Below are 17532 nucleotides of genomic sequence, written 5' to 3' on the forward strand. Positions count from 1 at the left end.
ATGAGTGACTCCCCCTCGCCCCCAGGGAGCCCAGAGATCATTGAGTTGGCAGCAGTCAGACATGGCCTGAGCAGCAGCAGTTGCCCAAGAAAGCAGAGCCTTAGCACTCCTTGCCTCCCCCACGGTCCCCCAGTCCGGCTGTGATGCGGAAGCTTCCCGAGATCCCCCCACCTCCTCCCCCCACCGAGCCCACCACCCTGGTCCAGCTAGGACCGGAATTGGGCCAGCCACGGCAGGGCATGGGCTACCAACAGCTTGGGGCACCTGCTCTCCTTTACAAATAGCACACCTTAGCTATGGACAACAGCCAGAGTCACTTTTTCTACTCTTCTACCTTCAGCAGGAAGGGCTCAAGTTTCTTCCCTGTCCTGTCTCATCCTTTACCACTTCAGTTTTCATACAGTTGGCTGCTGGCTGCATCTCTTAAAGACTTTATTAGCAATGCATGTTTTAACCCTCTTATCAGGCAAAAATAAATAAAAAAAAAAATTCTTCAGTTTAGACTTTGTTTTTAGTGTGGTTGGGCCACTCACATTTTGAGCAATTAATTTTCCATAGTACATCTTTCCTTTTCCCTATTATTCATAAAAAGTTCATCTGGACATAAAAATCACCAGAATTACTGAGATTTCCCTCAAAGCCATTCCAGAGGGGAATCTAGCACAAAATATTCTCCCTGTGTACTGCACAACAAGAAATATTCAGAGGAAAATACAGTCGCAGCTGAGGCTTGTGGAACTCCCAGAATACTGAGCCTGCAGAGGAGGCAAACAGCCCTGGCCTCTCTTGAGGGGACTTCTCCTCACAGACTCCTCTTGAGAATGTCTCACTCCAGGAGGGGAAAGCTTTTAAACCTTCACCTTACCTTCCTCCTGTGCTAAAATGTAAGGCTCTTCCTGAGAAAAAACTGAGCTACAAACAATTCTTCATTCCTCAACAAAGCTACTCAGGTTCTCGATTTATCTTAAAAGAGCAATACCAAATGGGGTCATAAATGTCTCATCAAAGACTGTTTGCAGAGAAACCCCACCATATGAAAGAAAATATTTCTTAGCATCAGTTCACTCAAAAGAAACCCAGCCCTGAATTGAGCAGCACTTTAAATGAACTTGAATTCACTTTTGTCACATATCATCTGGTTTGGTTTGCTCCTTTTTTGGCCTACAGAAAATATTAGACTATTTCCTCTTGATAGGACTCCTTGGATGGTCCCCAAACTTGGCTCCTCATGATGCCTTTCCTGGATTGTTAATGCCGCCTGTTAGCAGCACCTGGCTTTGCCACCCTGTTCATGGTAGCGGGGCATGGCTGGTGCCACAGTCCCCTCTGGGGCCACGGTCCCCTCTGGGGCCATGGTCCCCTCTGTCCCCCTCTGTCCTGGCTTGTGGCATGTCCGTGCTGGTGGAGGATCCCTGCTTGTGCTGCTGCCTGCGTTCCACAAGGCCGATCGTACTCCCCAGCCAAAGAGAGACTAAAGTCACTGCTTTGGGCAGCTCCTTTGAGCGAGTTTAACGCTTACTCTTCTCTATCCCAGACCTCAGAAAAGCCACACAGCAGCACCATAAAGTCACCTCATCGACAGAGCTGAGGAGGTCTGAGCGCACAGAAGGTCGGCTTTCAAGCACATTGGGTTTTTAATTTAGTGGAAGCACTGACTCGTTCACGAGCTTTACTTGTCCAAGTGGATTGTGTGATGCTGCTGTCTTGCTTGCGTTAAAGAGAAAGCAGAAGGGAGGAAGGAGTTAAGAAATGAGAGAGGCACTTGGGGCGCGGGCCTGGCAGACAAACGGAGCGGGGCGGCACCGGGCCGCTTTGCCGGAATCCCTTTCCGTGCCGGACAAAGGCGGACGCGGCTCCGCTGCGGGGCGAGCCGGGCGCTCGCTCGGCGAGCGGCGCTGGAGCGGCGGCGGCCCCGCCCCGCCCGTCCCGCCCCGCCGCGGGCCGGGGCCGAGCGCTCGGCCGGGCGGGCGCTCGGGATGCTCGGGCAGCGCCGCGGGCCGGGCGGGGCGATGGAGCCGCCGGAGGGCTGGGACCCCTACGGGCGGCCGGCCCGGCGCACGCAGTGGCTGGGCAGCGCCCTGCCTGCCACTACGGGCTGGAGCGCGGCGTGGAGAACGAGATCGCCGTGCTGGCCACCGGCCTGGACCAGCACCCGCAGGAGATCTCCCACCGCCTGGACCGCGCCGGGGCGGGCCGCATCCCCGGCGAGGACTGCCGCACGCTGTGCCGGGTGCTGGGGCTGGAGGAGGCGGCGGAGCCCGAGGAGTGCGCGGGGCTGTGGGACGGGCTCTCGGCCGAGCTCCCCTTCCGCCAGTTCCACGCGCGGCTCTGCGGCCACTTCAGCACCCGCGCGGGGCCGCGGCTGCCGCCGGGCCGGGAGAGCGAGCACATCGAGACCCCGATCGGCCTGCGCAGCCCCCGCCGAGCGGCGGCCGCCGGGGCCCCGCTGCCCAGAGCGCTGCGAGGAGATGGTGGCGCTGGAGCGGCCGAGGAGCGCATCGCCAGGCTGCGGGAGGAGAGCGGCACCTGCGGGAGCTGCGGGAGGACCTGCGCGCCGCCCTGCAGAGCAGCGGGGCGCGGTGCCTGGCGCTGCAGGTGAGTCCGGGCCGGCTTCTGCACCGGCCTCCCGGGGGCGGCTCGGCCGGGCCCGAGTGCTTCGGGAGAGATGCTGCTCTCGGAAAGTCGGTGCTTATAGCCCCTCCACTGCCGCACCGAGACCGCGGTTGCCTGTTCAGCCTCGGCATTAACTTTGCTTTGCAAAGTTGAGTTACTGGGAGGCTTTAAGGAGCAAGGTATTGCACCGGTGTGCCATTAGCTATAGTTGTGGTGAGCACTCTGTTTAAAGTGTAGGGGAGCTCAGCTAAACAAACCCACGTGTACAATGCTGCTGCTTCTTCTACTGCATGTGCCGTCAGGATGTGCTGATAGCATATGCTGGATGTGCACCACCGCAGGGTTTTTCCTAAAGTAAGAACTTTCGGATTCTTACGTGCACAAGCAGATGCAGTGTCTGAGTCAGAAGTGCCTACAAGAAATATCAGAAGGATGTTTTCTTCAGAGTGTGGTCACAAGAGTTCAGAGTTGGAGCCAGTTCTGCAGGCAGGCTGATGAATATTCTGGGGCTCCTCTGCAGAGCACCATTAATTCCGGGGCTGGCTTCTGCTGGTTCTGCTGTCCTGGCTCGAGTGACACACTTAACAGCAGTTCCATTACTCTGGCATGAAACAGCGTGGAACAGGCAGAGCAGGGAAGGGCAGCATGGACCGATTGTTCTGGCAGCTCTGACCAGCTCTGATTTGATACTCACACAGCACTCACAGAATCCTGCTCCACCTGTGACACTTCCACTTGCAGTAGATGACAGTTCTCTTCACAATGTCCAGCAAGGCAGGTCAAAGACACTTCCACTATTTGTTTTTAAAAAAGGGAAAGGAAATCAGCAGCAGCCATGAAGTCACCAGTCTGAGGTTCCAGGAAAAATGAAAACAACAGAGGAGAGCTCCAGAACACCCCCAGCTGCTCCCTGCTCTCTTCTTCTGAACACAACTTCATTGGAAATCTTTTTCAGCAGACTTCTTGACTCCTGAGTACAGACCATAGTGATGACATTAAAGCTATACAGAAACTTGTGCAATAACATGATAGTGAGTAATTTGAAAATTGAATGTATAGCTAGGTATTAAAAACTACTTTCCAGAGATTGTTTCCTTGTTTTTGTATTTGGCAAAAGGTCAAGTAGCTTTAGTTGCTGATCAACTCGATGTGATAAAAACCTATCATTTTCTCCCTGCTTTGTGCTCCTGGTCATTGCAGGTGGGGCTGCGGAAGAGCCATGCCAGCCATACAGAAGAAGGATCCTGCTTCATAGGGGGTAAGAGACCATTAACACAGAAGCACTCCCAGACCAAGTGCCTCCAAAGTGTCCTGGAGGAGATGGAGCTCATCCGGAGCTCCAGGGATGGGCAGATTGAAGAAGCCATCAGGTCCAATCAGGAGCTGGAGAAGGAGCTGAAGAGCTCTCAGGAAGCTCTGGTCAGCCTGGAAGACTGCAACCGTAACCTGAAGAGGGAGCAGGCAGAGATGAGGAGGAAGGTGGAAGAGGCCAGACACGCTGTCCTGAACAGTCTTGGCAAAGTGAAGGAGCTGGAAGTGAGAGCTAACGAGGTGCCACATCTGCAAATATACATCCAGCAGCTGGAATCACAACTGCAGCACTACAGGTAGGTTGGAGTCTGACAAAGTGCCTATAAAATCACTGTGCTGGGACACAAGTGAGTTTGAGAATCACTGGTTGGGGCTTATTAGATGTCTCCAAATCACCTTGTAAAATCTAGCCTGGGGGAAATTAGAAGCAACTCATCCATTTTCTTGGTAGGAGTCTTCAGGAGACCTGGGAGTCTTCCAGGCCAAAGTCAGGGTGCTGATCTACAGAGAGCTGAAGTTACTCCTCAAGACACACAGCACAAGAACTCAACATGGTAATGCTTCAAGAAAGCCCCAAAGCAAATTGCTGACAGTTCTTCAGAAACCATTTCCAACACACTTCCTTTTTTCACTGCATTTCCTGGTCCTTAGTCCCATCCCAAGCCAGCTGTAATCAGATGGCTGACCCTCCATTTCATAGAAAGCTCTTCCACTTGTCCTAGGAATTGGGGAAAAGCACACAAGGACAACTTCTGGCCAGTGGTTTGAAACTTGCTGTGACTTCATTGCTTCTTCACTGACAGAATAGGCAATAGAGGAGCTGAAAGGTTCCTAAACCCATAAAATTAACAGAGTGGGAATCTCAAAGGAAAAACACTAGAGCCAACTAAACCCCACTTTTGTAATAGCATTAACAAATCCTTCCAGAAGTCAGAAAGTTGGTCATTATTTTAATAGTCTCCTGCTTTTGTTGCTTTTTATCTCCGACAAAACTTGGACTCACTGATGGTTATTAAGTGTTAAGACATTTCTGCCCAAGTTTCAGACTGACCTATGGAATAAAATCTAGTTTATCTTCTCACTAACCCAAAGCAAAACCATATTTATAGATATATTTTTACTTACAGTACTAAATCTAGTAGTTTAATGAATTGCATCTTATGAAGTCCTTGCCTTTTGCTAAACACACACTTCCTCTGTTTGCATATAAGAAGAATTCATAGTGTGTTATTTGTGGCATCATAGCTATTGTATTGTTTAATGAAGTGAGGAAATTCTAAAAATAACCATTTTATCCAGTGTCTTTCTGTCAGCATTGTGTATGTTAATACTTGCATGGTTGGAGAAGATCAAAGAAAATAGAAGCATTTCTTTAAACATCTGTAGGATTTAAAAGCCATTGCGAGGACACGTGATGTTCAAGATGGCTGTCAAGGACGAATGACACAACTCCTGGTGCTACAAGGGGTCACACAGCTTGTCAGGGCTGCCACGTTCTCCTTGGCATGAGCACCAAAGATTTAAGATGAGTTCTTGTCCCGTGGAATTGCTTTTCCAAAGTACAGTGAAGGATAAAAAAGATCACCTTGGATCAGGTTTAAAGGCAATAAACCATGTCCACTGGCCTTGCAGAGCAGGAACTTTGTGGGTTACATCAAAACAAAGAGTGTGAGTTTAGAAATGTAAATGATATGCTCCTTGTACAATAACCTTCATTTATAATACTTAGTTTTAAATGGCATGCTCGTTTAAAGTGATTGTCAAGCTCAGGAGTGGTGCTGGACTGACCATTTAGGAAGTATACCCCTTTTTTAGCCCTGTAGCACATTGAGCAGAGGCCCAGGCCAGCTTCCAGCCTTTGAGATTCTCTGTTGGCACAAAGCAGCTGCACCTCCCCATCCAGTGAAACAGCTCTTGGTGTAAACAATTTAACTTAGAGATGCATGATGATAATTGTGTCTTGCATGCCTGTGCTCATATTCCATAACACATGGAATCCCATCGCTCCACGTGTTCCCAGCGTGGCACAGAGGTGTCCCAAGTGGCAGAAAATGGTGAATGAGCAGTGCAGAGCTGTGTGTTAGGGTGGGGAAAGGGTTCAGCAGCAGCTCTGCCCCACACAGCCCTGGCTGTCCCAGCTTGTCCCACTCCCTCTGCTTGCCCACCCTGCTGCTCAGGCAGCCCAAAGGCCTCCTGCTCAGAGACAATCCCTTTCTCCTGATGTGCAGGAGCTGACATCCATGGCTGTGGCTCGGGTGAGCTGCTGGAAGCGCTTGGTGAGGGGAAGAGATGGGCTGGCTGAGGTGTGGAGAGGGAGGGACAGCTGGAGCCCACAGGCTCTGCCTGTCCCTTGGCCAGAGTGTCGCTCATCCTGTTGGTTTAAGTCAGCTTGTGTTTCAGGTGCTCTTATGTGTACTGTTAAAGTCTGGCTGGGTTTCAGTCACCACTCCAGTGAGCAGTTTTCTCCCTTGCCAGGTGCCACACAGAGTTTGTGAGCAGGGTCTGGATTTGGCAAGAGCTAATGCTGCAAGGTAGTGCTGGAGAGGAACGGGGGGGATTTGGGTGTCCTGCAGAAAGCATTGACAATTGCAGGTATCTCTCCTGAGAATTCACCTTTACTGGCTTGGTGAGCCACAGGTTTCCTCCAGCTAAAGTCCAGTTTCTTCCAGAGAGAATCATATTCAAGAATGAGTCCAGTCTATGAGCTTTACACACTGCTCCTGTTTATAGTTTCATATTTATAAAGGAAATGCTTTCTTCCTTTAGGCTTAGATGTTCAAAGCTCTTTTAGCATCTAAATCTCTCTTCTAGACCTTCATCTGAGACCTGTTTGCTATCATTTAGATCTGAAATCCCAACCATGACCTGAAGTTATAATCCCTAATGCAGGAAACAACAGTTTGCATTCAGGCAAGAAGGTGTTTAAATACCTGCAAGTGATTAAACATTGTCCTAAATTGGAGTGTGTAATTAAAATCAGCTATTCCTGATTTCATATTCCAGATTCATATTCCTGCAAATGTGTATGACTTAAACATGAACTTTTTCTGAGTGCACAGGTTCCTGTGCCAGGGTTTGAACTGGCCCTGTCACATCATTGGGTTCCTAAACCAGCCTGGTTGATCAAATAGTTCATCGTTCTTTTCTTCAGGTGCCCATCCTGATCTTCCTGCTCTGATCCATGTGTCAGGTTTCTGTCTGGATTGTCTTTCAGCTTTTATTTTTTAACTCCCGGTCAAGTTAGTGAGTCAGCTCAACTTTAAAGGTAAATTTCAGTAAATTCCTTCCTGAAAAGCTTGAGCTCAATTCATTTCAGAGGAAAAAGACGACACAAGAAATTGCATATTTACCATTGGTATTGTATAAAAAGTGTGTAATTGCCAGTGCCTGATGACAGGACAGTTTAGGAAGTCAGGCAAGTCCCATTTTTATGCAATGCCCAGGAATTATTCCCAGAGGGCAAATCATTAACCACTATTCCCTAATCTCCCTTCCCCCCCCCCCCCACAAAGTTCTGCTGCAGCACAAGGTGACACCATCCATGTATTCTAATAGAATCCCATGATTTCTAAGTATTGTTTATAAAAACACCTTACATTGAACTATTACTACAGTGAAAATGTCACATCTACTGCTTTTTTCACCCATTGAGCCATTTGCCGTGTCAGAAAAGGAAATTGGATTGATTTGACAAGAATTGTTCTTGCCAAATATGAGTTCGTTCTGTATTCTATACTACATTGAAGGTGGCTTAGAAATGGATTACTTAATCAAGTGTCCATATTCTTTTTCTCTTTAAAAGCCTTGGAGGGAATAGAACAATTTAACAACCATATTTCTGATCCCAGTGTAAGAAATAAAAAGTGAGGTCATTTAGAATCGAAATAAACTTCATAATAGAGATGTTGACAGAAGGTTTATGTTGCTGCATTAATCAGCAGCACAGTAATTACATAGGTCAGTGAAGGAGGTCATAAAATACCAAAAATGCTTCCCATATGCATGGTCTGTCTCCCAAAATACTTAATTATCCATCAGCATTTCTATGTGTTAATGACTAGGAATCCTTTTGGCATGGAATGCAGAGAAGTTTGTTTCAGCCTCTCATATTTTCCTGTAAATGTAATGACTGAAGCCTCTCGCATAATTTTCCCCATTTCTTTATTTCATCGGTGTCAATTTGTCTAAAAAAGTTGTGCTTTAGGTTATTTTATTCTGGAAGCAGTTCAGTCTTTCTTCTCTTTCAGGAGGCAGTGTCCTGATCTTTTCAATAATTTCTCAGGTTATCATTCACTCTGTAAAATATAACAAGATGGACCAAACAAGTCTAAATCAATAATCCAAGACCAGGAGGAAAATATGGAAATATTCCATACAGGATCAGCTCCATTAAGCATAGGGAAAAAAAGCCCTAGGAAGGAAACATTAATACACAATAGAAGGTGTCTATAGTGGTTATTTCCAGTCAGAATGATAGTGGTTTATATTTAGGCAGCCTAGAACTGTTCTTCTACTTAAAAAATTAGAGAGTAAAGAAAATTGGGACAATTTTTGCTTGACTGTTGTCATCAATACCAACTCCTTGCTGTTGTGAGGTGAGGGGCATCTTGGCAATTTGTTCCAGGTGGCACAAAATTTGAGAGGAGGCTGTGGGTGTGCATGTGCTGGGCAGATGTGCAGGTGAGAAAGAAATCCTTGACAGGAGGAGGGAGCAGGGACTGATGGCACTCAGGGATCTGAGCTCAGAGAGTGAAAGGAAAGGTTGAATTTGCAGAGCCTCGTCTGTGAAAACGCTCAGATTCTTCTGGAGGAAGTGATGTCATCTCATTTTATTTTCTGACTTTGCCTGGAGCTGATACTGTTTTCTACTAAAGGAGGTAAGAAGTTTTGTATTACAGAGAAGTCTGCCAAAAAGCACAGAGCTTCAAGTTTCGGAAGAAGTTAGCTGTAGCAGGTGAATATATTCCCATCACACGAAACTTAGACTACTTCTGGGTCTCTAGTCATAGAAGAATCATAAGCTAAGTAAGCAAACCAGATTACTCTCATTGGGAACACTTTAAAGCAGCATTTTGATTTCACAGGAGGGAATAATGGAAGGTATTGTTATTTATGGTGAAGAGAACTGTGCAGAGCAATTTAAATAGATTAATTTGGCAGCGTAGAAAATGTATAGCATCTCTTTCTGTGGCAGGACCACTTTTATTTCGAATGCAAGAGTCTTTCACAGCTTTCCCTAATAATATTAATAGCAAAACCTTTACTTCCAATCCAGTCACGTAATTGCAAGTTCATTTATCCCAAAGGAACTGCAACATTTACCCCCAATGTGCTGCAACACTGGCACTGTAGCCACTTGCCTGCCTTTTTCCGTGCTGGGTTCTTGTTGACAGTGTTTGTTCTGGGCAGGCTTTCCCTGGCTTCTCCCTAAATCCTCCTTTTATCTGCCTGGCCGTGTTTGCTGCATGGGAGTGACTCGGTGGTGGCTCAGTGGCAGTGCCACACACAGGGACACCCCGCCTGTCCCCTCCTGGCTCCGTTTGCTGGCCCTGCTGGAGCTGTCCCCCAGCTGATCCCTTCCTGGGGATGGAGGGGTGGAAGTGCCCTGCCAGCCCTGCTGCAGCACAGGGACAGAACCACAGCCCAGGGCAGGGCTGCTTCTGTCACCCCATGCCCAGCTGCCTTCCACAGCTGCCTCCCCCGCCCTTCCGTGCATGATTTGGATTGTGCTAGCCCCTCCTACACCAGAGGGATTCCTTTTTGCCAAGGGGATGAGCAGTCAGTGTTTCTGCAGCTTTTCTTCCCTGAATTGGTGCCTGGAAGTTCAGGCAGCAGCTTGGTGACAGCTGTGCATATCCCTCCTTCATCTGCCTGCCCTGACTTTGTACAGCCCCCCCCCAGCTCTCGACTTCTCACAGCACCAACTTTCTGGGTGATCAACAGATTACCCATCTTGCCTTATTTGCCTCCAAAAGAAAAAGACTCATTTCACACGCAATCATCACTTTAAAGAAAAAACTCCCTCCCCTTCCCCTTTCAGAGCCAAGCACTGGAGTCCCCATGAGAGGCTCTCAGAAAGCAGAGCTCCCAGTCCAGAGTCGCTGCTTTGGGGTTACACAAGAACCAGCACCAGATGTGGTCCTGGATCCTAACCAGCCCTCAGCCCCCCTTGTAAATACCCTCGTGTTCCTCAGCACACTGCAGGAGCAGAGGCACCCAGGGGTAGCCTGCCAAGCAGCATTTAAACCTCCCAGGAGGCTGGGCCTGAGCGAATAAATGTCACAGATGTGAGGAAATACAGTGCAGACAACTCCTGCACTCCAGTGACACAAGGCAGTTACTCAGCAGCCCTGCAAAGATTTGTTCTGTTTGGGACTCCTGCTGAATCACTGCCCATGTTTGCTGTGCTGTCCCCTTCCCTTCATCCTCCTGGCATCCTTTCAACTTTGTCAGTGTGTCATCTGCCTGCTTAGCAGCATGATTAAAATCCAGACTGATATTTGCCTCTCTCATGCCTGCCTGGGGTTATCCTCTTTGTGGTACTCAGCATGTTTCCCTGGACTTGGCTGGGAATCTGAACCTCAGATACTCAGAACTGCAGCCCATGAAAAAACCTAAGGAAAACTGCAGTCACATACTAAGGAAAGTGAAAAAAAACCAGAAAAACAAAAAAAGCTAGAAAAGGATGTCCTGCACGATACATAAAACTTGGGTTAAATTGATCTGGTCTTACATATTCGTGTCCTGAGATAATCCCAGGCTGGAAATTCAAAGACTGAGGTTGTGGTGGGGAGAAGGAGCTGGTCTCTGAATCTGTTTCAGTCCTTTATTACAGAAAAAAGATATCCAGGTATACCTAATTCCACCTCCCCTATGGCAGGAGATCTTTAAGGTCACCTAAAGATCTAAAGATTGACTTAACAGTCCCTTCCAACCCAAAGCACTCTCTAATTCTATGATATTTTCACAATTCCAGATTGTGAAAATCTAATCTGTGTGCTCAAGTCAAGCAACCTGAAAGGTGTAAATTGCATCAGGAGAGTGGCTTTAGCTCAGAGACCATTCTTGGTGTCTGAAAAAAGAATTTTTGTACATTTTTATAGCTTTTCATGGTACCCATCTGAAAATTTGGCAAAATCTGATAAAAATGAATAGGTATGCATGGTCTTAAGGGATCACAAAGTTAAAGCTCAATGTCAGAGACTGAAAAATAAAGCATGGGCTGAAGCTCAACCATTATTGCAGGTATCTGTAATCTAGGATTTGCCTGTGTTCTGTGCACTATTCCACAGAGGAATGCACTTTAAAAGAAAAGAAATGGTTGGCCAATAAATGCCAAATGTAATCTTTGAGCATTAGGAAGTTACTTCTGTGGAACAACTTCACAGCATCGTTCCTAAAGCACTTGAAAAATAAGGTGTAGAGGCTGTGACTGACTGTGGGTTGCAGTCCCTCCTTGTTTGAGGAGAAGAATATTCCCTGAAGGCTGCCTGAGCCTGCAGTGCTAATTGCCATCACAGCACCCATCACCCCTTCCTGGAGCAGAATGTTGGGAGTCAGATTTCAGTGGAAAGACCCCAAACCTTTCATTAATCTGAGGAATCAAAATCAGGCCCTGTGCTTTGTTTTGTGCAGAGCCTCTGCTCACAGCAGAACGTTTTAGGGAGGTTCATGGTGTCCCATTAATCACACCACTGAAAAATCTGGTACTCCCTGCACATCTGCTCTGCTTTTGCTCCCTGTGCTTGACACCATGACACGTCCTTGGCATGAGCTCACACAGCATCAAAGCATCTGGGGCTGCACAGGCTGAGCTCAGCCAAGTTTAAAGCACAGCTTTGACAGGTTTAAGCCAAGCTCCAAATACAGCATTTTCACTCTTCTGGAGCTGGGAAATCGAAGGGGCACTGCTAGGCACAAAATTACACAAGGCAGAAATAAGAGCAGTCAGAGCAAAGGCAGTGCTTGTGCAAATTGCAGAAGAGGAGGTTTTGCTACCCATTTCTGTGCCAGCAAGCAGGCAATGGTGGCATTTCCAACCAGGCATTTCCTGGAGTTTGTGGGGCACCACTCTGTTGTCACCCATGAGCCCCCCCATCACTATCTGACATTAATAAATCAGATTTCAAAGTACCACTTTAAAATACAAAAAAGAAGTAAAATTAAATCCTTCACTTGTTGAAGAGATAGTTTTGTTTTCTTAGCTGCAAAATATTTTTCTTCAGATTTCTAATTCAACCAAACTAAAAAAAAAAAAAAAAAAAAAAAAGCCAAATATTCAAACTGTTATAAGCAAAAGTTGTGAGAGAAGCTGGTCCTTAGTCTGAAAGGTTGGTGTTTCCATTAATGAGTGTACATGGCTCTGCTTAATTTCCAGTGCTGTCCACATTCCCCAGGGACAATTCCTTTAGCAGGGAAAAAAAGAATAAGAAAACCAAGAATAAGGATGTTGTCTCTTCATTTTGTCAGAAAATCTCTGTCTGTGCTTCTGGAGCCCTGGCTGAGATGTGACAGGTTTTTCAGAAGCCTTCCAGCTGTGAAATATTCCCACCAGTGGCAGGGTATTCCTGGGTAAATGCACTGACTTTGAACAAAAGACCTTTCAGTGCAGCCAGGGGTTGGGATCTCTCAGAAAAGCTGTGATTAATGTCTCTACAGCAGAATTATACACCAGGTTTATTCCTGTGCTGTCCTTTTTATCTTTACCTTTGCTGCTTTCCTCCCTCTCCCCCTGTTCCCTGCCTGCTTTGCTCTCTTTGGGTTGGGAGTTTTTGTTCATCATGATTTACAGTTTCCAAAAGATGCTTCAAATGCATTTAAAAATAAGAAACTTGAAACTTAAATAAGTATAAAGCTTTTCAGGTAAATACTGTGCAGGATATGAACAATCAAAGCTTTGATTTCACATCAAAACCCTGTCATTAAGGATCTAAGATCCTTAGAGTTTAGACCTGTACTGTGTATAAATGGAGGAGCTTTCAATCCCTAAGGCTTGGCACTTGTTTTGAAGTATTCAAAATCATTTATGCTTAAATTGCAGTTCTCCAGCCTTACCAGTGAAGGCCCTGTTTCTGCAAGCAGCAATATCTTGCATCAAACAAGTATTTTCTCCTAGTTAGGGTGCATTTTGCTTAACTACTTCACTTTGGTTTCATGTTGAAGAGATAGTTTCTTCAGTTGCAAAATATTTTTCCTCAAATTTCTAATCCAACCAAACCAAAAAAAGAAAGGAAAATATTCAAATTGTTATAAGGAAAAGTTGGGAAAGAAGCTGGACCTTAGTCTGAAAGGTCTGTTTTTCCATTAATGAGTGTACATGGCTCTGCTTAATTTCCAGTGCTTGCTTATAATCCTTGTTTATAATCCAAATTACCTCTGTATCAAATGGTGTTGTTTTAGAACAGAAAATTATTAATGCTGGAAAGGCAGCATTGATTGCTTCCCCTTCCAAGCAGAGGGAGCTTTCCTGGGTCAGGTTCCCATGGAGCAGCTGAATTAATGGATCTCTGTTTCCTGAGGGAAAGTGACTCACACAGCAGAAATCACCAGGAAGTAATTGATGCTTTGCCACCTCATGTCCTCAAGCCAAGCCTTTAATTCTATTAATCCACTTTGACCTGTCATTATATCCAGGAAACTACCAGCAAATAACCCCTAAACAGAGCAATGGCTCCATGGGCAGAGCCCACAAACCACCCGGAGCCGTCCAGTTTGTCTGCTCAGTGCCTGGAAGGCAGAGCTGGATTCTTCCTTCTCTAAAGAAAGACAAGGAGAGCAGAGCAGGGAGAAGGAGCAGCTCTGCTCATTACCATGAGAAAGGAGATGTCAAAGCACCTCCTTTTTCCATCCTCCCTCCCTGGCCAGCCTTTTCCTGAGCCAGGTTGGAGCTGAAATCAAAGCCTGGGGTGAGGGATGGAGCTGCAAGGAGCACACGCGGGCAGTGGGTGTCATTGGCACCCTTAGATGTGAAGGGCTGGGGCTATTTTCGGGCTAAGAACGATTTATTGCTCAGATAAACATCAGTCTCAGAGGCTCTGAGATTCTAGAGGATCAAACATTTAGCCATAGCTCACAGTAGTCACAAGTGCTTTCTTACACGGCAATACAGAACTTTCTGACCCAACAGAGAGTTGCCACAGAATTTATTTTGCTTTTCTAACCCATCGCCTTTACTTACTTGTGCTGCACTGCAGATATTTTTGTCCAATGGCTTCTGTCTCACTTGCACACAAATGCTTCTGTTATAACTTCCAAACTCTAGCTCGCTCCACACAACCACACCCCTACATGATAAACCCTTCACCATCTTATCAGTACAGGTTCTCACTTACTTAAGGCATATTCTTGCTTACAACTGTAGAAACACAAGTGTTTGATTTTTCTGCTTAATGTCTGTGTATTGTATTTTTACATCTGCCCAAGCTTCTTCCGAGGCTGCAGATCAAACTCCTCAGTGTCTGTGGAAGTTTCTGTTTCCCTGATTCCCACAAGTGGGGATGGGCAGGGCAGGCAGCACAGCTCATCTCTGGGCTCCTCCACTTCATGGGGCACAGGCTGCTGCCTGCAGGGCACGGCGGGCAGAGAAATCCCCCTTTTGCAGCCCTCATCCTGCCGGGAGGGGAGGCTCCTGTGTGGAGAGCACCACCAGCCAGGCGTGCATGTCACCTGTGCTCCGGGCTGTCCTTGTCATGGGCACCTGAATCTCCTCAGGCAGCCTGCAGAAAGGCGCAAAATAAAATTTAAGTGGCTAATTTGAATTGAGTTCTGTGTTGTAACAGCTCACAATGGGTAAGATGAAGGTGGGCTGGGAGAGCTGCTGAAGGACAGATAGAAAACCAGGCACTGCGTTGTTTTTAAAGGCAGGTTTATGACCCATCCATCAGCTCAACATGCAGAGACCTGAGTTCACTTTCAGGGCTTTATTATTTTTGCTGAAGTTAAGCAAACCAATGCTTTTGGATTCTGGTTTGCATTTTAACCAAGCTTAAAATGAGGCAACTTTTCAGTGACAAAAGTGCTCCCAGGACTCTGGGAACACATGCCGCCATGCCAAGCCTTACAAAAATGCTTCATTTTTTCCATTACTTTATAAGTGAAACTGTAAACCCATGATCTGGCCCAGCATGTAATATATAAAGTGGCAGGTCAGAGGTGAGTGCTATAAAACAGGTGTAAAAAAGGTTATGTGGCTTAGATTGTATATCCTTAAATGTAAAGGGCTTCCCCTCCTTCCTTGATTAAACAAACTCATCTGCACACACTGGTGATGTACTTAGTGGATGAAGTGCATTGTAAATGCATTCTAGATTTTATATTTTAGAAGATTAATTTGTGCTGAAAAAGCTGCACCCTGTCTGATGTTAAACCCCAGGATATTTCAGTTGCTTCCCTCTCATTAAACCCTGCAGAAGAGACTATCGTTCAGAGATGAGTCTGAACCAAACTCTGCAACTAAAAGCAGTGAGGTTCCAGCTCAGTAATTTGATTCATGTCTCCACCAAAAGTGCATCCGAATCACAAAACTTGGATTCAGATCAGAATATCCACTGAGAGGGAGATGGATACCTAACTTTGGCTTTGTCCTAATTTCAACCACAGCTGGTAATCTGGAAACGTGTTTAGCGTGGAGATTTCTGTACTTTAGTTGGAGAAATATGCTTTGTATTTCATGGTAAGGAAAGCTGCAATATTGTGATTAGCATTTGATTTTTAAGTGAAATAATACAGGAAATAAAGATTTTTTAAATTGCTCAATTAGTCAAGATATGAAAAACCAGGATCGACTGTGAAGAATTGCAGAATGATCCTAGGACACTGAGTGATGGCATGGTGGCAGGTACCAAACAAATGAAATCAGATTCATTTTGGCGGCTAAAAAACAAAACCAACCCCAGACAACACTTTCAGCTTCAGTGAAACAGACACAGTAATGAACTCAGAGTTTATTACAGTAAAATTTATTACAAAGAGAACAGAGAACAATACAAAGAAAGTAATTATGCACATTCACAGAACACCTGTATCAAAACAAGGGCATTCATGATCCTTCCACCAAAACCAATTAAACTGGAAGAGGCCTAGAAAAGGCAACAAGTTTGAAAAAAGCTGCTTGCAGATGTGGAAGAGAGATAGCTTTGGAGAGATGTGAAATGGATCTGTAAAATTTTCATCCGAAGATGAAGAGGGGAGAATTGTTCAGTGTCTCAGCACAGGAACTGTGACTCAGCTCATGAAAGCAGAGGCAGGGTCAAAGAAGACAAAACAAAATTATTCTCACCCAGTGGGTCCCACAAGCTTGGAGCACCTTCCTGCACAGTGCTGAGCTTGAGGAAAGGTTACACAGTTTAAAAAAGCAATTAAAATATATATTAAAACAAACAACCACTTAGCAGGTATTAAATAGAAAGATGACTCCACCTGAGTCACCATGGGAATTACTGAAATACAGCAGTGAAAGGCCAGGGGAGGACTAAGGATGCACCAGATCCATGAAGAGCAGGGGAAATGTATCTCTAGGTATTGTCTTTGAGCCTTTAATACTCATAAAATGTCAAGAGTTTGGGTTTCTGACATCGCCTTGGCTTCATCTGCATGAGTCCAAGGTCACAGCTCTGAGAACTAAGCTCACCTCCATCTGTAATCTCAGAGGTCCCATGCTCTGAGCTGAGCCCTGACTCACATTGCTGACCACAGCTTTGGATGTTGTCCCTTCACATCAGTTTCCCCTTCTCAAAAGTGATTTTAATCCACAGAAGAAGGCTACTGCTCCTACCATCACCTTTAACTTGACCTCCAAGCTTAGGGATGCTGTTTCATTCTTCTGTAACAACCCACTCTCATTCAGGTGCACAGATATCACTGGTAGCTGGAGATTAGCAGGATTTAAAATGGGTTAGCTGTTCCTCTAGCAAGGAGAATTTCTGAGCTACAGTGATAAATATTATCTCAGATTTGGGAAAATCTCTTGACTCTCAGCTTTAGCGCAAACTTCCCTGTTAGCAAACTCACAGATTTCTTGCACACGCCTGCAAAGCTTCTCCTTCTGGGACATAATGAGTAGGATACAGGATTAGATGGCTGAAGAGCCCAGCCCAGATCTCGTGTGACAAAACCCTGCGCAAGTCCTGGCCTTTAGGTCAGCCTTTCCCTTTCTGTCTGTGTCCTGGCAGATGCCTATTGTCCTGTCTGCAATCATTTATTTAATCTCCTTTCAGAGCCCAGGAGCTCCTGCTGGGCTGGGAACCAGCACAGGCCATTCAATGGAGATACCAGCTTTTGTGGTAGAGACAGCCACACCAATACTGCAAGGAGCCTTTTTAGCCTTTCGTACCTACAGCAAAATCTAATCTGAAAAGCTAATCTTAGTGTTTCTGACATGCTGGCACAGCAAATATTTCCCCACATAATTGAAAAGCATCATTTGTGTTGGCCCAGATGTTCTCAACACAGGCTGGGATCTGGGGGTCAAGCAGAGCATTTTTCAGAATGCTGTGTGTTTATCAGAAACATAATATTTTTATACTTTATTATATTTAAATTAATAAATTTTGTAACATTTTATTATATTTTTAATATTTCCATTCACTTGGCCATCATGCTGTTTGCAGC

The 17532-nt window shown here is 45.9% G+C and overlaps 1 protein-coding gene across 1 annotated transcript in view; it reads left to right on the forward strand.

Moving 5' to 3' along the window:
• The first annotated feature begins 1304 nt into the window (after nt 1-1304).
• Nucleotides 1305-17532, forward strand: part of LOC110470662 (EF-hand and coiled-coil domain-containing protein 1-like) — a 29311-nt gene continuing 13083 nt past the window's right edge. The window contains exons 1-5 of the mRNA XM_077786210.1: nt 1305-1449; nt 1535-1609; nt 2064-2293; nt 2344-2595; nt 3814-4220. Of these exons, the coding sequence (XP_077642336.1) occupies nt 1305-1449; nt 1535-1609; nt 2064-2293; nt 2344-2595; nt 3814-4220 (1109 nt within the window). The remainder of the gene's footprint in view (nt 1450-1534; nt 1610-2063; nt 2294-2343; nt 2596-3813; nt 4221-17532) is intronic.

The sequence above is a fragment of the Lonchura striata genome, chromosome 12 (genome assembly GCF_046129695.1).
Source record: "Lonchura striata isolate bLonStr1 chromosome 12, bLonStr1.mat, whole genome shotgun sequence".
Lineage (NCBI taxonomy): Eukaryota > Metazoa > Chordata > Aves > Passeriformes > Estrildidae > Lonchura > Lonchura striata.